The sequence below is a fragment of the Papaver somniferum genome, chromosome 4, assembly GCF_003573695.1.
Source record: "Papaver somniferum cultivar HN1 chromosome 4, ASM357369v1, whole genome shotgun sequence".
NCBI lineage: Eukaryota > Viridiplantae > Streptophyta > Magnoliopsida > Ranunculales > Papaveraceae > Papaver > Papaver somniferum.
The window spans coordinates 52,449,018-52,470,788 of NC_039361.1; the positions used below are offsets into that span (position 1 = coordinate 52,449,018).

Below are 21,771 nucleotides of genomic sequence, written 5' to 3' on the forward strand. Positions count from 1 at the left end.
TTCTCTCTGCTGTGTCAATAAAACTGCAGTGAAGAATGAGATTCATTCGACGAATACACCCTAGGTATAAAAATTTACACGTGCAATAGCACGTTAGCGGATAACGGAACTAAAACTAACGGAAATACACGGTTCCATTACCGTTATGTTAAGAAGGGATTATCCGTTAGCTTATCGATATCGTATATCCGTTTACCGCTATGTCGGATGGTAGCGGTAACGGATTATCGGTATCGGATTTCGGATAATCAGTATCCATTGACAGGCCTAATCGTAGCCGGGGGCGTCCTCTCCTACCACAATACCAGAATTGTTACGTTTAAAATGAAGCACCATAAGTCAGTTACTAAACTTCATACTAATAACTAATTTATCAGCGTAAGGCTAATGAAAGAAGTGTGGGAGAAGGTGGAACATGGTTCCGTTTTATTATTATTACTGAGTACTTCAAAGTACACTTTACATTAACTGCCAAAGTGTAAAATGCAGAAAGAGATAGCATACAGCCACTTGGGGCTATAGGTGTCAAATAAGAGTAAACTTAATCCTTCAAGGTTAAGAAAATAATTAACCTTATCTAGCTGGTTTTGTTCCCATCCAAAATAAAGTCCAGTAAAAACTGGAGTGTTCTCGACGATCAGATGGTGGGCCAGACACCAAAAACGTGTTTACGCAATAAGAATCAATTTATTGGATTACCACGCCTATAATGGATGTCCTAAGCCTCCTCTTATTTCTCTTGTGATTATTGCGGGTGTGACTGAATCCACGTATTTCAAAGTCTAACTGCAATCAAACCGTTAAAAATGTGGATTTGAAAATCTCACCGTGTCTAGTTCATGGATTTTACGGATTGAATTTCACCCGTAGTTTTGCGGACGAATACGGATGTCGGATGAAATTCCGGACTTCTTGCACACCCCTAGCTGCACAAGGGTGTGGCGCAATCGCACTAGCAAGAATTTGGAAGCCCAAATCAATAACTGGATCATTTTTGCACCCAAGCCCAAAATTCTTTACGAAAGACTGAAGGATCCAAAAGTGTAATACTCGATTCTTTCTCAGTTTTCAATTTTCACTCAATGGCAACATATAACGAGAAATTTCTTTGAAGAACTTAACAAGATTTAGACTTAAATTGATGTTGTTAATCGTTGCTTCGTTCCAACAATACCAACTTGCTGCACGTAATCACTCTCCCCCTCTTTCTATGATTTTTAATTCGTTTGGCTTCAGGTTTGATTTCTAATATTGAAGTAATAATTGGGGTTGTTTGGTAACGATTATTTTAATTGATTATCAGCCCATAATCCATTATGGAGATTATAATGGATTCTATATGTGTTTGGTAACCATTATAATAATTGATTATTTTAATCATAATTGAAAAAATCCATTATTTTCATAAAAAATTGTTTTGAAAATTTATTATAATCAATTATTTTTTCCAACAAACTCAAGTTGAATTTTTTCTTCTTATTTTTTTTAAACTATCAAAAGAGAGACATAAAAACTACATAGGACTAAAAAAATCCTAGATCATTGTTCTTTCCTCTCCTTCTTGAGATCATCATTCTAAAATAATCAATTATTTGAAAAAAAGTGTTTGGAAAAATTTATTCTAAAAATGATTATATCAAAATCATTTATCAATTTATGATTATCTATAATCATAAACTTTATCAAACAAGGCCATTATGTTTGATTTTATTTTATTTTTCATTTTCCTGATTTTTCTATTGTTAGTGATGCAACCTGGGTATTCCAAGTATAGGGTCAATGGACCCAGAATCAGGGAGATGCAGAAGAACTAATGGCAAGAAACGGAGGCTTACGCAGTCAGAAATGGGAAAAAAAAACCCGTCAAAAAGTACAGATTAGTCCATCCTGAGTTAACTAGGTACAATTTAGTCCAAAAGTTATTTAAAATATGAAAAATACACGTATAACGTTCCTGATTTACAATTTAATCCAAATATTTACATTTTAGTCTAAAGTGACTCATGATGATGTCAGTAATTTTAAATAATACTCCCTCCGTTTTAGTAAAAGTGATATTTTCACTTTTTCAATTTAGCCTATTTTTAGGCAAAAATGAAAAAGTGAAAGTATCACTTTTCCTAAAACAGAGGTAGTATAAAAATAATTAAAAACAATTTATCTTTTGAACAATTTGTCCAAAATTCGCAAACTTTATATATTCGGAAAGCTCTTTCCAAAAGCCACAAAAAGAGTACCCATATGACTAATATGATTCTCATTTTTTTTTTAAATCTTAGTTTACACTGGTGTACACACATGTACACATCTACAGGAATTCAGAAAATACAAATACAAATACAAGGTGTACCAGTTTGTACACCACACACGACTGGAATCATCCCCAACAATGACCAGTTTGCCAACTCCGGTGCCATTATTAGATCTCCTTCATTTTCTTTGTCGTCGTCATCAACAACAATGACCATCTGAAAGTTAGACCCAAAATAAAATTTGAATTAAATCATGGACAGCTTGATCATGCCAGACCAAACCCAATTCCGAGCTATGGGTGCAACTGTCTGCTCAAAAAAGAAAAGAAAAAGAGCATTGGGTATCATCACTTTCACGGTTTCACTGGTACTTTTGGGCAAGAAGAATAAGTGATCAGAGATAAGAAAGAACAAACATTTCCTTGACGAATATCTTCAATCGCATCACCTACGAAAACGACTTCACCCGTTGGTGTATCCCAATCAGGCTCATCCTTGTGCATACAAAAATCATCAGTTGTAGGAAGCATATCTGCTATCAGTGTCTAAAATACACCTGATAATTTAGCATATTCATCCTCGGAAACTACAGCTCTAACTCTACTGCCACCTTCGCATGAATTAGTCAGTCTAATCATGGGAAAAGTTGACGTGTTTGCATTTGTTCCAAATGAGTTCTAACATCTTAACCCACTGAACTAGTTATAATATTTCTCCACTCTTCATAACAAACAAGTTCAAAGAAACCTAAACCTATTTTAACAACTTCACAATACAAAGACACCTTCATAATACTAGTTGCAAGCTCTTATCGAACTAAGCGCTCATCTATTTCACAAAGATCATATTTTCTATTTAGAGTTTACTAAAAAATGATAGGTACGTTTATTTTGGATTTGGTCAAAGGAAAATAAAATATGCTTGTTTCTAGGATGAGAATGGCAGTGAAATCCACCATCTCAGTTCCTACAAAAGGCTTGTTTCGAGGATGAAATGGCAGTGAAATCCTCATGCACTCATCTTGTTACAGGTGCACCAATATGTACATTTATATTACAGATGCACCAATTTGTACACTTGTATTTCGGGTAAGTTTATCAAGTAAAACTCTCCTTCTCTGCCTCACAACCTTGTATTACACCTGTAATACAACATATTTTCAGCAGAAGTGGAAACTAAAGTCACAAATATTCATATACAAAGCTGATACAAAGAATCTAACCTCTAAAAATTCACTACCAGCAAGATCCATTGCACGATGAAAGCCTCATTCAACTGACTAATCAGGATCAATCCAGTCTAGATTTAGCCTTCCAACTCTTGCAGAAAGACATGTGTTATTCACATATCTTGGAGGAAGATCTGTATCATCAATAGTATCTGTAACAAGTAGAAGAGAACAACAAAACTTCAATAACTAGTCTTGTCCAAAAAAACTTCACAAATGAATCTATCGTGTTCAAAATATTTCACATTTAACAAACTTCTAAAGTACACACATATATTTACCTCCATAAACCATAATATTAACTAGAAACTAACGCATACATAAGCTCATGCGATATATGTCCACCATCTTATAATTTTTTATCACATGTCCACAACAATGTACACTTGTATTAAAAAGTGCACAACAATGTACAAGTGCGCTATTATGTAAACATGCAATTTCTATCACACGTGTACAACAATGTACACTTATATTGTAAGTGTACTAATATGTACACATTTAATTTATGTCATAACAGTCAGTGCCTCGTAGCATCACTGATTCGACATCTAAGAAGTGAAAAAAATTTGTTTACTAAAATTTGATTAAGAGTCCTAGCGTGGGCTATTATGCACACATGTAATTTTATGTCACATGTGTACAACAATGTACACTTATATTATAGGTGTACCAATATGTACACATGTACAATTTCTGCCGTTACCACATGTAGGTTTACTGCCATCAGGGTGCTCCGAGGACAAAGCCAGATCAACGTCTCCATTTCCAAGCTCAATATCATCAACATTTTCACCTAAACATCCTAATGGCTATAACTTAATTCACGAGCCAAGATAGATTAAATATGGCGCGAAAAACATAAGCTAACCTCAGAATTTTAAAAGGTACTCCTGTACCAACTGCCACATGCTTACCGAAGGCACATGATGTGACTGTGCTAAAGAATCTAGCTGACGCTCTTCAGCAGCCTTCCCAAAGTATTTTCTCGGCGTCTTCTGGAAACACAAATTTGGGAAACATAAATGAAGATGGACTATATATTAAAGGAACCAACAAAATGAAGAAGCTGCATTTAATCTTTCCGCTATCAAAGTGTAAACATGAAAATAAATGCAGCAAGTCTAGCTTCTGCAAATGCTAGTCTGATATAACGTACTACAATAGAAAAAAACTGAGTTCCAAGTTGCATACACAATCTCAGTGGCATGAAAGTATTGAACGTACGTCCAAGTTATCAATAAAGTTGAAATCAAAATGAATCTCAAGTGCTGAACTGATGAACATTTAGAGCATTTATCAACGAAATTGAAATATAAAGAAAATGTAACCTAACCTTTGGTTGCATCTTGCATTTTTCATTAGCAATCAAAATAAAATATCCAATTTAAGAATCAATATGTGAAATTATTAACAGTCAAAAGGTGTACAATTATGTGCACATTAACAATCAATAGGTGCACAATTATGTACACATTAAAGATCAACAGGTGTATAATTATGTACACATTAAAGATCAACATGTGTATAATTATGTACACATTAAGCATCAACATGTGGTATCAGCAACATGTTATACCCCATTCTTAACAGCAAAACAAATATGATGCTATCATTTTCAGTACCAGCAAATGCCATCTTGAATGTGTTACCTTCTTAAAGCATTCCCAACACTGGAAGCACTTACTGGGTAAATAAAATAATATGTTTCTAAATATTCATTCAGTATAAGGTCATCAACAAATCCATTGGAAAGAATCATCATTTTTAACAAGGAAATTATTTGAAAAACGACAGTGGTTTTACTGGCGACATAGAACTTTACATTTCTATGGACATGCTTCATACCTTCTTGTCGACCGAACCAACTTTTCCTACATTTGTGATGAATATTTTAGTCATTCCCTTTCCACTTATCTCTGTCAACCTTCTAGAAATTGCCTGATATGCAAGAGACAATCAAAAGATAGTCAATAAAGCGAAAGTAAATTGCAGTTAATAATATAGTGACTAATTCTATAAAAATGTGTTGTAGAAACCACCCTAAAACAATAATTTTACATAAAAAGGTTTCACAGAAGGCCGAATTCCATTGCGAGTGAAAAGGTCAACAACTAAAACTATGGGAGTGTTATAAGTTGAATTAGTTAATACAGTTTGGATTTTCAGACTAAAGCCTGACCTGACTAAAAAGATTTCCCATATATCTTAAGGATGAGACTAATTATCTTCCTTAACTACCTGACTCTTGAGTGGAGCTTTATTCGGTTACTGGCAACAATAAGGCATTTAATTAATTGACACAGGTTATAGGTTGACGATCAGGTGCAGGAAAAATAGACTAATCTAGTTGACGAAATCTATAAGATAGCTAAACGAGAGCTAAAAAGAGATATCCATGCAAACCTACGAGAAAAAATGTAAATATTAAGCCGGAGTGAACAGGCTAGCAACACCTAGGTTGAGGTTCGTATAATCCTTACATGAACTCCACTGACTAGTGCAGGGCCATCATCAAACAGATCTTAGCAAATAAAATATCCAAACCAAGAATCAACAGGTGTACAATTATGTACACATTAACGATCAACGGATGTACAACTATATGCACGTTAAGATAGAGAACACAAATTGGTGCACCAACAAGAATTACAAAAACAAAAGCAACGTGTTACAATATCCTCCTAAGTGTATTCTAGAACGTAAGAAAAAAACTAGTTAAAACCCATCATAAACAACAAAATTCATATCACACTACTAATGAACGTCAAGAATTCATTTTAACCACGATATTAAAGACTTTTTGGTAAAAAGTAGAATAAAACTTAACAAATAGTATATTAAAGGGGAGAAAAAGTTAACTAAAACTAAAGAAAGTATATTAAAAGGGACTAACCAGCCACGGCATCAAGCAGGGAGGGTGAAACAAATGCTTGCAAGGTAGTTCCTGCATCTTGTCATTTATAACCAAACTCGCGCTGCAAACAGCATGTTCTGTACCAAATGCCCAACCTCATTAAGGACTACTCTGGAATAATATTGTTGGAAGGTCCATGGACACTTCCTTACTTTCACGATCAAATAAGAAAATATACGTAAAATGATCTACTAAATATCGGTGAACTAAGTATATGAGATTAGAAACCAATGAACTGGATGCGTGGAACTTAATTGTAAGAACCACATGGAGTGGAAAAAACTGCTTCAGTTAGGCAGGAGTATATAAAGATGTTTTGGAACAGATTGAGTGGTTAGTGCTCACCCTCCAACATATGAGAGCAATTCCTTCTTTTTAGGTGCAATTTGATCCTTACTCTTGTCCAAAATGATCTGTTCAAATTCGTCCATGTCAGCTTCCAATTTATCAAGCATTTTCTTGCCATGCTCTTTCTTTGATTCCGCAACACCTGCAAGAATCAAACTTTTCCCTACCTGAGTGTCCACGATGTCTTTTTCAAATTCTATGACATTGCACAAGCACAGAACCATCATCTCCCATACCACAATAATTTCGCGCAATCCAATCCCATTCTATTTCAAAAAAAAATCTTAAATAAATCATAAAGATTTTACCCCAACTATATCTCCTGTAAAAAAATCTTTCTTTTTAGAACTCATGAACTCAATAAATCAAACAAATTATCTCAATGAAAAGAATACAAATCCATGAAACATACCCTAAAATTAATTTCTATAAAAACAACATCTAATTAAGATGGCTCTTAAGATTTCATATACCTAATTTGTGGCTTTAATCTGCTTAATTACATCAAATCCTCTCAATTATTTGATTCAAGAATACGTCGTTCTCAGTTTCAATTCAATTTGAGACATCAATTCCTTCCAATGATTCGATTAGAGAATACTCATTTCAATTTCCCAAACTTAACACAAAACCACAACGGTTAAGCAAAAGGAACTCTAATTTGATGCAAAAAGAATTGAATTTAGGTTTAGGCAGTGATGTTAAAAAGAGAAGTCGATTCGATTATTACCTCTAGAATTCAGATCATTACGATGAGCTTCATTTCAATAGTGAGATTTCTGTGGAACTTGAAGTTGAAATCGTCAATATGTTGAACGCAATATTGTCTAAGATCTTCACCTGGTTTATGCTTGGCAGTCATAGTCTATCACTTGTTTCTACCTGCTTCCCTTCTGCTTCTACTGCCATCATTGAAGGTTAAGCGATTTTTGGTATCGTTTCAATGGATTTCAGATATTGTTCTTCATTCTTCACTTTCCTCTCTGTAAAGCATAAAATGAATACAGAAACATGAAAAGGACAGTTAAGGTAATAAGAAAAGACTGTGTTTTCTGGATCGGTTGAATTTTGGACTAACTCGTTCAAGTATGGACTAAACAGTACGCAAGTTTGAAAATTTGGATTAACGAGTATTAGGACTCAGACGCTAGGGCTAGAGCGTCCAAAGCCCATCAATTATGGAACTAAACGTCAGTTTCTACGTCAGAAATACTGTGCGCTCAAAGTGGCCAAAACTGTTATTAACTCGTCCTTTATGGTGTATATTTTGTCGCTATAAAAGTTTCGTAATACAATCATTTGTGTGCAATAAAATCTTTCGAAATCCTTGCCCCGCCCTGTATTATACGGATTCTATTTTACCTAGGGCGGTTATATCAAAACGATCACATGATTTACATGAGATAATTTGGAAATGTATGGTGTGACAATGAACGAGGATGATATGGCCAAGTTAGTTTGTTGTAATAGGAACTTGGATGGGCCACCATGCAATTCCTTCCAAACCCAGCGAGATAGTAAATATCCAAGTGTGCTGGACCCAAATTGATAGGTTTATGTCTGTGGTTTGCCTAACAGTACACAAACCATGACTCTTCTTTCTTCTTGTCTTTCAATTCTTTCCTTCTGTACTCATGTATGAATGAACCACTGAATAATGGTCCCGAATTGCATACACACCTTTACCTTTTTTTATCCCTACTTGTTTCAGCTCAATCAAATTATTGTGTGCAATGCATCTAGGTTTATCATTCTTGGCCGTTGCACGTGTGCGCTTTCTTCATCGGATGAGGATGTCGGGTGCATTAAATTGAAATCTGTTGGCTACATACCTTGGTTGAAGATCACGCTATATCTGGTGGCTGCGAGAATGAAGATGTGTTCAAAGGTTGAATTCTCTGTATGATCTTTGGAAGTTAACGTGGAACTACTGAAAATTTCCTACACATTTTTCCCATTCCTTCTACTGAAATATCTCTGGGTATGATCCCTTTCCTGTACCGCTGTACGGTCCAGAATTTCATTTGTTGCTCTATCAACTTCTGAAAAATCGAAACATATCTTATGGGCATTTGCGTGGATACAAGGACCACATCAGTAGTGATCAAACAATGCACGTGGGAACGAAGTATACCATATCGACATGCATCCTATTCCTCCAGCTGTATCTCTCGTTCGCCTGTCACAGTGTACACGAGTGCGTGTAAATTGACTGTTTCCGATGTATTTATGTTACTTACATGTGCTTGTGTACTGCCGTTGAGTTTGAGGGTCATTGTCTGGCGTTCATATGTTGCTCTCAGTCCAGCGCTATAGACGAAATTCTATCTTGTAGTAGTAGTGTTACACGTATTTTAACTGTTGCACGTATGAAAAACCATGGCCAAGCACCTGAACTGAAGATCAACAAAATGGATATGTTTCGACATATTTAAGCTGTTTCTAGCTACATAGTTTGTGAATCTTGTGATGTTTACTACTCCATACAAACCGGACCCCCGTTCTCGTGGTGGTGGGTACAATACACGACCTTGTGAATTGTACTGTATACTAAGTGCCCACCACTCCTGTATCAGTCTCCTCTAATCAAACCCCACTTTTCTTTTGCTCGAAATGTGGCTCTGAAGCCAAAGCCACGTTGGGAAAAGATATGTGAAAGAAAACAAAAGCAAATAGTACTAGTAGTAAAAGATGGACTTGTGGGTTTCTAAACCAGAGGTATGTTGGTTCCATCCTTCAAGACAGTCGTATCAAATTCCAATTACCTCATTCATTAACCCCAAAAATGATTACGCATTTCATGCATATCGAAATTTGCTTCTTCATTTCCTTATTTTTTGTCTTGTTTTGAGTTGAGTATTTTATTGCGAAAGCAATTACCCAAACTTTTATATTATTGATGAGTATTTTATTGCTAAAGCAATCACCAAACTTTGATATTAGGCTTGTTTGTGGAATGTTTAAGTACATCGGTCTAACTCGCTTAAAAACCAGCTTACAAGTGTGAGCACACGAACCCACGTGCGTGTCCGAACGTTCACAATCAATCTTTAACATCTAAGGAGATTATGATGATGGTACCCTGGTGTTGATTCATTGGCTCAAAACCTTCGGGATTATCATGGCCTCCTCCAACCACTCCAGGCGTGGCGTTTGTGCATGGGATATAAGTATTAAGGAAAACAAAACACATAAGCAAACACGTGTGGAGCTAAATGAATGTAAAGTGCTGAAATGTAAATAAGACCAAGGTTTACGTGGTTCAGCACTAAGGCCTACATCCACGGGATTTGTTGTTCTACTATGTTCTTCACGGTTACACGAACAGTTGAATGATTTTTGGGGTTTACATGTTTCTCTCCTCTCAGGGATTAACCTACCTTTGCTATTTCTCTCTCTCTCTCCTTCCCTTCCTGATGTTTTTTCGATCCCCATTCCCTCTTGGTGGAGATTGGGTATTTATAAGGTTAGAACGTGGGTCCCATCTCTGAAGACCGTTGGAACCTTATCTTATTGTGTCCTTGCGTCCATCGCGCGGAGGTATGCGTTTCCCCCTTGATCCCGCAGAGGCATCCTCGCTCGTTCCACAGGTTGGTCGACACGTACACTGCTCGGAGTGTTTAATGTGGGTAGTTGAGGGGTCTGCTCGTGTCAGACAAGTGTCTTCTGCCCCTGTCAGTCCGTGTCAGCTAACTTTCTCTCCACCGTTGATCTTGGCTTCTCTTTTGGGGATGAGATAAAGTAACTCCTCGGGGTTTATTTGGTGTTTCGTGACCCATCATGTTTCGATGTTTTTGGCCTGCATGCTTTCCACGTGCCTCTTTATATACACGTGTCTGATAGTGAGATATATGTGTACACAATTTGCCCCTTTTCTTCGGGCTTGAATGACTAATGGGTGCCTTGAAGAAAAACTATCGTCGCATATTCTTCTCACTCCTAATAACTTCTCCTAGATACTTGGGCACGTCTTTTATTCGTGCATTAACTGCTTATGTAACGGGCACGTTTTCCCATTTCTCCCTTAATTTCCTTCTCTTTCTTTCGGGTATTTTAAGGATAGAAGGAAAATTTAATTTCATTCTTCCTAAACACTCTCTCAGTTTTCATTCTTCCTTTAAATTTTCTGTCTGTCTTCATTGAACCTGTGACCTTAAATTCTCTGTCAGTCTTCATTGCACTTGTGATCTTAAATTTTCTGTCAGTCTTCATTGCCCCTGTGATCTTAAATTCTCTCCACCTTAGCATTAATCACGCCCGCTTCTCCTGTTTGTTTCTTCTACTGCTGTTTTTGCCGGTAAGTTTTCCTTTTCTTTATTTCCACCGTTTTATGCTGTGTTGACTTGTGAATTTTCTGCTACTGTTGTTCCTTGTTTGTGATGAAGAACTTCTTCTGATGCTTGCATACTAGTTTTCCCATGTTCTTCATCTTAAATTAAGGAAGCCATTACTTCGAGGGTGAAATATTGAGCATGTATACTACTTTTAGGGTTGCTACGTTATCGTGGTTGTATTACTATGGATGTGTTTTTTGATTTTGGTGATTTTGGTGATTTTGGTGTGTAACTTGTTCTTGATTTTATTCTTTCCGCAGCCATGTCTGACCGTCCGCGGCCTACTTATCAGACTCCGGATTCTGGGTTATCGAGATCTCCTCCGCGTCGAGAGTCTCAAGATGATGTTCGTCGGAGTCGAGTTTCTTCTGGAGCGAAAGCCTCGTCCTTTAGGGAAGATATTCCCCCGATAATTCCGTCTGGTTCTCGAAGAGTCTTTGATCGCTCAGTGGCTCGTCCTCGTGATGATACTAGGAGTACGCAGGCTCCGCCCCGCGCTGTTGCTTTTGACATTCCTCCTCTACGTTCGTTAGTGCCCGAGCATCATCTACGGTCTTCTCCAACTTTTAAAGGGAAGAATACGAAGAGCGTAGCTCCTAGGGTTGAATCTTCAAAGAATCCCCCCGTGAAGAGAAAAGCTTCGGAAGCGTTCGTTAGTTCATCCGGCCCTGCCGAGGAGGATGAGGATGCTCCCTTGATACGCAGTGTCTCTGTTAGCAGGAAAAAAGTAACCTTTAAGCACATCGATCTTGAAATATTCAAGGAAAAGCATGAGCTTCAAGCCTTCGGGGTTCATTTCTATGCCCCTGAGGATGATATTACGTATGAGCTTATCTCCAAGTACGAATTCGATGAGTTTCATTTGTTAACGACGGTTGGGGAATTCGAGGCTGGTCTGATGCTGCCGTTGTACAAATCCGGTGATTCCTTCTACTACGACGTGCTGGCTAGTCGTGAGGGTTCTTCCACCAATACTCATAGCCGTTCCGTATCCCAACTATCGGGGAATTATCTCCTCGCCCTGAAGGAATGCTATCTGCGGAGTAAGGGGGAAACTTCGATGACTTGTTACGTTCCCAATCCCATGGAGAAGGAATGGTATACGCCTGAGAATTTCAATAACTCTTTTGGGGATTACGTCAATAGTAGGAATCGCAAGCCGTGGAATGTCAGCCTTCGGAATCTCCCTGATCCTCGAGGCGAGATTCGTCTGTTAAATGAGGTCAGCGATGCCAAGCTGAAGTATGTTCCTGGCACGGAGGCGTCCAGTCGTCGGAAACTCTTCCCCGCGCGAGAGAGGATCAAGCGCGATCATGATTACGAGTGGCACGCCACCGTTATCGAGATAGTTGGTCCGTGGGCTTACGGTTGGATTCCCGGTCCCCGCGGTTGGCGGCCTACCGAGAATAGTAAGCCGCGCGAATCTCCTCCTGTTTGCTATGGAGATTTCTGCCCCTGGCGTCTGAACTTTGCGGGCATGAATTTTCCTTATGCCCTGGACGTCATAGAGGGAGACGAGGAGGATGGTTCCGGTGCTATACTCCCACCGAAGAATATCTCAGCTGCTCAGGTATGCAGATTCTAGCTGCGCTTCTTTTTTAGAACTTCCATCAGACGGGAAAAATAATTCTTTTTGTGGTGTTGGTTTCAGGTATTGAAGAAGAAAAAGATTAGGCCGAAGCAGTCTTCTACTACGGTGATGGGCGAGGTTGAGGCCCAAGAAGAAGTTACTAGTCCAGTGAACGAAGAGTTTGCTGAGGACGAGATTACAGATGGGGAGGAACGTACTGGTACTTCCCCTATCAATGTCGGAGAAGAGGTCTTCGCTGGTCACGCTGGTGATGAAGGAAGGAACAAAGTTGTGATGGATGATGACGTTGTCATCGGGGATGTTTCCGTCCCTGCTGGTGATGTCGCGGATACCCTTCCCACTTCTCAAGAATTTTCTTTTGATCGGATGTATTCCACGGGGGAGTTTTTTGACGAAGCCCTCGATTTTCCCGAGGACTTCTCTTTACTTTCCCCCAATGATGATTGGGATGTTCTTGGTGGTGATGGTAATGGGGATGCTACTGTAGAAGATGTTGGTGCGGAGGAGCCTGCTGTGCATGTAGGCGCGGAGGAGCATGCTGAGGGGGTCGAGTCAAAGAAGGGAAAATCTGTCGTTGACGCGCCCGCCGATAGTCTTCCCCAGTCGCCGACGTCTGAGGGTGAGGACGCCATCATGGATTGGTTTAAGGAAAAGAATCTTCTGTTTGTCTCTCATCCCGCTCATGTGGTCGCTGGGGAAAAGGAATCCACCGCGTATACCCGTCGCATGATGGAGATGTCTTCAAAGGCGCAGGTGTCTGAAGCCTGGGGAAAAAGGTTGACTGTTCCCGAAGCTACCCTCGTGCCGGAGCCTCCTACTTCCGTTGCCGATATGATGGCCATCGCCGACGGGTATCAATATGGCTTTCCGCAGCAGCGTGTGCTTGAGGTAAATTTTCGTACACACTTCTACGTGACGATCAGACGCTTCGGTGAAATAATGTTGTTATCTTGATGTGTAGATGATGAGGAGCGAGCATTGTAACCACGTGCTGTATCAGTTCTTCAAAGCGAAATCTCTGAAGCTCGAGGCTAAGCTTCGTCATCGAGAAAAGGAATTATCTGCGGCTGAGGTAGAAATTGAAGAGATGAAGAAAAGCCTTAAGGAAAAAAAAAAGCTGGGTGAAGCAGAGGCTGATCTTCGGTCAGAACTTGTTGCAGTGCGCGCGGAGTTAGAGCAAACTCGTAGCCAAGTTTCCGCTTTCACAGGTTTGGTTCTTTTCCCTCGCCGTATGTCGTCATTCTTTTATCTCTTAGTTGTTCTGTCTGAGTCTCCCCACCCTATCTCCAGTGGGTGGCGTCCCCGAGCTGATATGGCTTCGAAACGAAAGAGTTCGGCAAAAATCTCGTATTAGAGATTTGGTTGAGAAAATTAAGAGTGAAGCTAAGAAATGGGATGCTCGGGCTGAGGTATGGCGCGCGCGGCATGTTCAGATGGTCGACATGCAAAATCTGTACAACCATGATCGTGCTTTATTTAATGGCACACTGCTGTGGACCCGTGATAGTCTGCGAGAAGCCCGTGAGCGCACTTCCTTGTTGGAATCTAGGATTCAGCGGTTGGAAGAAGAATTACAGACGGCTCGATCCATTCCTCTTTCAGGGGTCCAGGATAATATGCTCTGTCTTGTCAGAGAAAGAGATGACGCTCGTGCTAAAGTCTACGCTCTCAGTAATGCTCTTTCCGCGTCTCGTTCCGACGTAGCTCGTCATGCTGAGTCTGAGAGGAATCTCGAAGTGTGCATGTACAGACTCAGCAAAGGGGTCTCAGAGATAAATAAAGAGGTCGACCACCTTCGTCATATGGACTCGATGAAGCAGGTAGAATTAGATGCCTGTCAATTTACTCTCCCCAACCTTCAACTAGACTATAAGAGATTATCCGCGGAATATGATCATCTTGATGAAGCGCGAGATGCGGTTGTTAATGAGTGTGAAGAGGCTTCGGCTTGTGTCGAAGGTATAATCCCATTTCATCGAGTGTGACCTTGTCTTTTTTCTACGCTAACTCCGTGGTGTTGTCTTTTTCAGAGCTCGAGGGACGCCTTCACGTCACAAATGAAAAACTTGAAAAGGCTCAATCGTCCTTAGCGCAGCAGGAAGAACAGACCAATCACTTCAAGAATTTAGCAGCAACCCGCGAGGAGGCCGTTGGTGCTGCTTCTGGAGAGGTGAATCGGCTATCTTCGTTATTATCCCAAGCCCAACAGCGGACAACAGTTATTAAACACAGGGCTCGTTGTCAATTGGCTGAGGAGACGAACAAGATGCTGGAGAGGATAGAACTTGGCCTAAGGAATGAACATGGTCTCGTGAAGAACTATCCTCGTCGTCCCGTTCCTTCTGCCTTGCCCAGCTCCTCGGGCCCTTCTTCTGGTGGGAGCGTCCCATCAAGTCTTCGGAATAATCCTGCCGATGGGGCCGCCACTTAGATAGAGATCGCAGCGTTTTGTAGGATCTGCGGCATCATTATACTTTTTGTAATCATGTAACAAGGATATTTTTTGCTGATGATCCTGTAAAAGGAATATTTTTTGATTGTGTATCCTTGGCTTTGGCTTTTCACTTCTTGTAATCACCCTTTATGAAATGAATCCTCTCTTGATATACCTACAATGTCGTTTTGTTTTTATTTTAAGTATTCGTGAAAAATCAAAACAAAAGTTTTTAAGTGTTTTTGAGTGCGATCCTGAAGGAAGGTACCTTCGTGATCGTCTTGAGACCTGTCACCCCGCTGGCGAATCCTGGCCAGAGGATTCCCATACGGTGGGGGCCGGGGAAACGTTCTAGGATATGGGATTAAAATATTTACGCACCCATTCCGTCGACCCGTTGCCTTAAGATTGGTTGGGTATCTCTTTCTGCTGGGTGCCTTCCCCCTGGTCTTACACTTATGGACACTGATGGGGGAGCCCTGAGAGATTGTAGATTAACTACTTTCCCCAATATTGTAGGTAGATTCCACTGACTTGATAATTTGAAAGCTTGTTTGATTGATAAGTTGAGGTCTGCAATCCCTCTTCCAGAGATAGAAACATGTGGAGCGGTCAGGCTCCCTTCTTCTTCTGGTACACTCCAAGCAGATTCAAATCTGCGTTGCTTCTATGGGAAGTATGGTTTGAGCCATTTAGCATTCCAAGGATGCCGGAGGACCTCGCCTTTTAGATTACGAAGGTAGTAGGAACCGTTACCCGCAATGTCGTGGATCATAAAAGGTCCTCCCCATGTAGGTGCTAACTTTCCCCATTTCTTTTCTTGCTGATACCGTGGGATTGTTCTCAACACATACTGTCCCTCTACAAAATTCCGTAGCTTTACCTTTTTGTTGTACTCCCTTGCTAGTCTTCGTTGATAATTTTCCATTTTTTGCAATGCTACTTCCCTTCTTCCTTCCAAGTCGTCCAACCTTTCTAACATCATATCTGTTGTGAGGTTTTTCTCCCAAGCTTCAGTCTTCGTGGTTGGCATGAGGATTTCCGTAGGTATGACTGCTTCAGCTCCATAAGTTAGAAGAAACGGGGATTCCCCGGTAGCGGATCTTCGTGTTGTCCTGTATGCCCATAAGACATTGTGCAGTTGTTCGCACCATCTTCCCTTATGCTCGTCTAATTGTTTTTTGAGTATAAGGGCGAGGGTCTTGTTGGTAGCTTCCGCTTGTCCGTTGCTTTGAGGGTATAAGGGGGTGGACTTGTTCTTTCTTATTTTGAAGGTGTCGAAGAGCATGTCTACATTTTTTCCCTGTAATTTCTTACCGTTATCAGATACAATTTCCGCAGGTATACCAAATCTGCAAATGATGTTCTGGAATATGAAAGTGAACACATCCGCGTCTCTGATCCTGGCCAAGGCCTTAGCCTCCACCCATTTACTGAAGTAGTCCGTGGCTACTATCAAAAATCGTCTCTTCCCTGATCCTTCGATGAAAGGCCCGACGATGTCTACGCCCCATTTTGCAAATGGCCACGGGCTATCAACAGAGTTTAACATTGTTGCCGGCGCGTGGATTTTTTTCGCGAAGCGCTGACATTCTTCACATCGTCGGGACATCCTCGCAGCATCTTGTATCATGGTCGGCCAGTAATATCCTTGCGTTTTTGCCTTGCTAGCCAGTGATCTCATGCCGCTATGATTCCCCGCGTCACCATAGTGGATATCATTTAGAATTCGATGCCCCTCTTTCCGGGACAAGCAGCGTAGTAATGGTCCAAGGAAGGATTTTCTATACAGGACCCCCTCCCGAAGATCATATCTTCCCACTTTGGAGAGCATCTTCCTAGCTAGTTTCCGATCCGCAGGTAAGCTTCCTTTTTCGAGAAAGGCTTGTATTGTCACCCTCCAGTCATCTTCGTTGCTGAAGTCTTCGTCTTGATTTGCTCTTGACAGGATGTCTTCTTCATCAAAGTCATTATGGATGTCTTCTCCTTCCTGGTCTTCGATATTTTCTTCCATCACATCTTGATTGGTAGCGAAGGAGAATTGAGATGCAATCGAAGGCTCGTATACCCTTGCTATTTTAATAGCTTCGGCATTTTTATCCCTCAGCATGGATGATATATATGCCAGGGCATCCGCGTGCCTGAGGTCCCTTCTGCATAAGTGCCGGAACTTAATGTTCGGGATTTGTGATGCAAATGTTTGGACCAAGGTCATGTAAGCTGAAAGAGTGTCATCGTACACATTATACTCGAGCCCAATTTGCCGTATGACAAGCTGCGAATCACTTGTCAGCCTTACATCGGTTACCCCCATCTCTATTATTATACGTAGGGCATGTACGACAGCTTCGTATTCAACAATGTTATTGGTATGCTCTTTGAATTCCAATCTAAGTGTCTGTATAATCCTTTCTCCAGTTGGGGTGATAATGACAATACCTATTCCTGCTCCTTCCTTATTTTTAGATCCGTCGACAAAGACTTCCCATTGTCTATGACTCGCAGGTTCGAGGATATCCATTGGATCCTTGATTTCTTCCTCGGCTTCTGGTATTCCCTTAATCTCTTCGTCGTTGTCTAGGGGGAGGTCTGCTAAGAAATCTGCCAGCACTTGGGACTTCTGAGAATGTTGAATTTCATGAATGATGTTGAATTGGTCCAGATGGGTATTCCATTTGGCTATTCGGCCCACTTTTCCCGTGCTTTTGAGGACTGCTTCCAATGGTGCTTTGCATGGTACCCTGACGAGGTGAGTTAGGAAGTAGGTTCTCAGTTTTTGGGTAGCCCATACCAGTGCGAGGATGAGTTGTTCAATCTTAGTATAATTTCTTTCCGCGGAATTGAGTGTCTTGCTGACGTAGTAGATAGGCTGTTCTACCTTTGTATTGGTCTTGACTAATACCGCGCTGACTGCGTCCTCTGTTGCTGCTATGTACAGTGCCAAAACTTCATCAGGGTCTGGTTTCTGCAGGATTGGGATTGAAGCTAGATGTTCTTTGATTTTTTGGAATGCTTCCTCGCATTCAGCAGTCCATTCGAACCTGCTCCCTTTTTTAAGAATATTGAAGAAATGTTTGCATTTGTCCGAGGACCGTGCAATAAATCTGCCCAAACGCTGCTATGGACCCATTGAGCTTCTGCACTTCCTTCAGATTCTTTGGTGACGGCATCTCTACTATGGCTTGAATCTTAGCTGGGTCTACCTCGATGCCCCTTTTCGTCACTAGATACCCGAGGAACTTCCCCGAGGTGACACCGAAAGTACATTTCTCCGGATTCACTTTCATGTGATGCTGTCTCATTGCTTCGAAGATATTCCTCAGGTCCTGGTGGTGATTTTTACGCAGCTTGCTTTTGACGAGCATGTCGTCCACGTAGACTTCTAGGCTTCCTCCAATCCATGGCTTGAAGATAGCATCGACCATCCTTTGGTATGTTGCCCCTGCGTTTCGGAGCCCGAAAGGCATTCTGGTATAGCAATAAAGGCCATGTGGGGTATAGAACGCTGTGTGTGGCTGATCTTCTTCTGCCAGGGCTACTTGGTTGTAACCAGAATATCCTTCCATGAATGACAGCTCTTCGTACCCTTCAACTGCTTCAACCAGTTGATCTATGCTCGGCAGGGGATAGCTGTCCTTTGGACATGCCTTGTTGAGATTAGTAAAGTCGATGCATATTCTAACCCCTCCATTTTTCTTAGGAACAATGACCATGTTGGAGATCCAGGTAGGGTATTTGACTTCCTTGATAAATCCTGCATCTAGTAGCTTCCGAAGTTCTGTTTCTACCGCCTTATGATATTCTGGAGCCACTTTTCGTATTTTCTGCCTGAACGGGGGTGTGCCCGGTTTGATGCGTAGTTCATGTTGGATTACTTTTGGGTCAATCCCCGGCATATCTCCTAACTTCCAGGCGAACACATCCGCATATTCCTTAAGTAATTTGGTTAAGGAATGTTATCTTCCTTCGTTCATGATGGTCCCAATTTTGACCATCTTCGGGTCTTCTTCCGTTCCTATGTTGATTTCCTTTATGGGTTCTACTGGCGTGAACACAGGCTTCGGGTTTCCGAGAGCTGGGGCGCTCTTTAATTGCTATTTAGCGTGTTTCTGCTCTTCGCTGGTTGTTGAGGTACTTGTTTCCGAGCCTTGGTCATTACGATCTTTCGTCAAGCCTTTTCCTGTAGTTTCCTTAAGGAATAGGTCTACGGCTTTTTCTTTCGCGGTTTCTTGATTTCTTACTCTTCGGATTTTTCGCTGCTCTTCTTGCTCATTGTTGATATGATCCTGAGTGGCCTGGCATTCTCGCGTAGCGATTCGATCTCCCTTGATCTCCATTATTCCCTCAGGTGTTGGAAATCTGAGGTATTGGTGGTATGTTTCCGCAACTCCTTTGAGCTTGTGTACCCATTGTCGTCCAATAATGGCGTTGTAGGGGGAGGGGGTGTCCACCACACTGAATCGGGTATCCAGTTTCATGAGCCCTGCGTTGACCTGTAACACGATGTCTCCCAAGGGCTTCGTGGATGCTCCATTGAATCCGTAGATGGTGTGATAAGAGGTCATCAACTGTTCATCCTGGAGCTTCATCCGTTTGAATGCATCATAGAATAGGACATTTACAGAGCTTCCCCCGTCTATGAGGATCTTTTTGAGGTTACATCCAGCTACTGGTAATGTTAGGACCAAGGGATCATTATGGTCTTCCATATCTTCTTCGATATCCTCGGCATCGAAGATGACAGGAGATTCCATCCATTCTTCGTGTTCGTCCACTGCTATCCCATCAACCTTATATAACTCGCAGCGGTCTTCGAATTGCTTCCGTAACCTTTTTCCAATCTGCGCTGTGAGTGAGGGTCCTGTGGCTTCGGAACACGAGATGGTGTTGATTGTTCGGTTTTCTTCCGGAAGTTGGACTGGTTTGGTTCGTTTGGATCTGTCCTCGGTAACCTCCTTTCGTATGTAATGTTTGAGCTCTCCCGCATCAATTAATTTCTGGATCATTATTTTAAGGTTCTTGCATTTTTCGGTCTGGTGTCCGTTGAAACAGTGATACTCACAGTAATCTTTAGACTTCTCGGATCTCAGGGGCTGCTTTCCCTTAGACCATGGCCACTCTAAGTTTTCCCTCCCTTTGATTTCTCGTAGGATACGAGCATAGCTAGCGTTGAGTTTCGTGTAAACTTGATCTTCGAATTTTCGGTCGCCTGTACTTCGTTCATCCCTCCGTTCCTTCCTATCTTCGTGAGGTCTCTCATCTGTGCAACCCCTTTTGGCCCCATTGGTTTGTTCCGCTGAATTGGTGCGGTGAGTCCTCTGCGGATATGCCCTCGGGTTTTCCCGTTGAATTTCTTCAAGTCGAGCGTGCTTCTCGATAATTATTCGGAGATCTCCTTCTGTCTTGGGCACGCTCCCGTGAATTTCAACAAATAGGGGACTCATTCGGTCTAAGCCCCATTTATAGCAGTTGATGCTTACCACTGGGTCCACGCTCCCTATGGCTTGGCAGATCTTATGCCATCTGTTTGTGTATTCCCTCGTGGTTTCCTTGTAGCCAATTGCTAGTGAAAAGAGCTTATCCATCCCGGTGTTTACAGTCTTGTTGTACATGTATGTTCTTAAGAATTTCTCTGCGAGTTGGTCATATGAGTGGATGGAGTTTGGTGGCAGATTATCAAACCATGATAACGCCGATCCCTTCAAGCTTGACGGGAAGTATCTACAGAGTACGGCGTCGTTCTGACCCCATCTAGCTAAGACACGGTTGTAGTACCGAATATGTGCAGCAGGGTCGCTGGATCCATCATAGCATTCGAACGTCGGGACAGGGCATTTCAGTGGAATAGGGGTGTTGGCCAAGCGATGCGTTAGGGGCGTGGAGTTAGCTTCTCTCATGACCTCCTCTAACCTTCCCACACCTTGTTTATTTTTTAATTGCCTGATCTCTGCCATCATCTCATCTCGTAGTTCCTCCATTGCGCGTTGGTGCTCTAAATTCTTCCGCTCATCACCGTCTGACTCTCCATCGTCATAATCCGGGTCGGATACGCTACGTCTCCTTGTCACGTCTTCATTAGCCGCTAGGACGACTCTACAGTCCTGGTTTGGCTCTGGTGCTTTGGAGCTTGCTTCATCAAGTTGTTGGCTGGTCTTCATGCTTAGAGCAATCCGCTCCTTTAAATCTTGATTTTCCCTGGCCAACAAAGCTACAGCTTCTGCGTAAACCTGCTGGTTCTTCCTCAGTTCCTCAAGCTCAGCCATTAGTCGGTGTGATTGGTTGGACCCCTGATTGGGAGTCACAGCGCGTGCCGCTACAGCCGTGGTACCGCCCTCCTCCATGGTCTGTACTAAAGGTGGCAGGGGTTCAGCTTCGGTTGCTGGTGTTTCCAAATTGGAGTGAGCGCCCCTCTGCGGTGCCAGAGCAGCCGGTATGGTTTGATTCTGATTATTTGTTAGCGGCATTCCAAAGGTTAGCAGGTGCGCGGGTTGGAATGTTCGGGATTCATCCACCCTTTCTCTTGGTTGATTAAGTTGACTCATGGCGAAGGTATTGCTAGCCTCCGCAGCCTTCGGAACTACCGCAGCCTCCCCGTATTTTATCGTTGCTGCTCTGAGAGCCGCCGCTGCAACTGAATTAGCGTTCATGGGTGAAGTGATTTCTGCAG

The 21,771-nt window shown here is 41.6% G+C and overlaps 1 protein-coding gene across 6 annotated transcripts; it reads right to left on the reverse strand.

Moving 5' to 3' along the window:
* Positions 1–3,063: 3,063 nt before the first annotated feature.
* On the reverse strand, positions 3,064–7,760 carry LOC113275482. 6 transcript variants are annotated; one of them, XR_003323624.1, is made up of 8 exons: positions 7,476–7,760; positions 7,219–7,320; positions 6,743–7,011; positions 6,377–6,474; positions 5,329–5,421; positions 4,398–4,478; positions 3,475–3,632; positions 3,064–3,393 (listed from the first exon to the last, which is right to left on the reverse strand). XR_003323624.1 is itself a non-coding variant. In XM_026524987.1 (7 exons), the coding sequence occupies exons 2-6, from the start codon at positions 6,861–6,863 to the stop codon at positions 3,594–3,596; spliced, it is 429 nt and encodes a 142-aa protein (XP_026380772.1). In that variant the 5' UTR covers positions 6,864–7,011; positions 7,476–7,758; the 3' UTR covers positions 3,064–3,393; positions 3,475–3,593. The 6 variants fall into 6 exon arrangements, 2 of the variants coding, with proteins under 2 accessions (XP_026380772.1, XP_026380771.1); XR_003323622.1 differs by having other exon boundaries at positions 7,219–7,364; XR_003323623.1 differs by lacking the exon at positions 7,219–7,320 and having other exon boundaries at positions 4,352–4,475; positions 7,476–7,759.
* Positions 7,761–21,771: the final 14,011 nt, after the last annotated feature.

Bases quoted from the DNA above. Each gene is read 5' to 3' on its own strand.
- LOC113275482 (XM_026524986.1), bottom strand. From the start codon at position 6,863: ATGGCAAGAAAATGCTTGATAAATTGGAAGCTGACATGGACGAATTTG. The intron at 6,475-6,742 runs GTGAGCACTAAC...CATTTGGTACAG, and splicing joins TTGCTCTCATATGTTGGAGG to AACATGCTGTTTGCAGCGCG. The intron at 3,633-4,397 runs GTAAGCATGTGG...TACTTGTTACAG, and splicing joins AGTCACATCATGTGCCTTCG to ATACTATTGATGATACAGAT.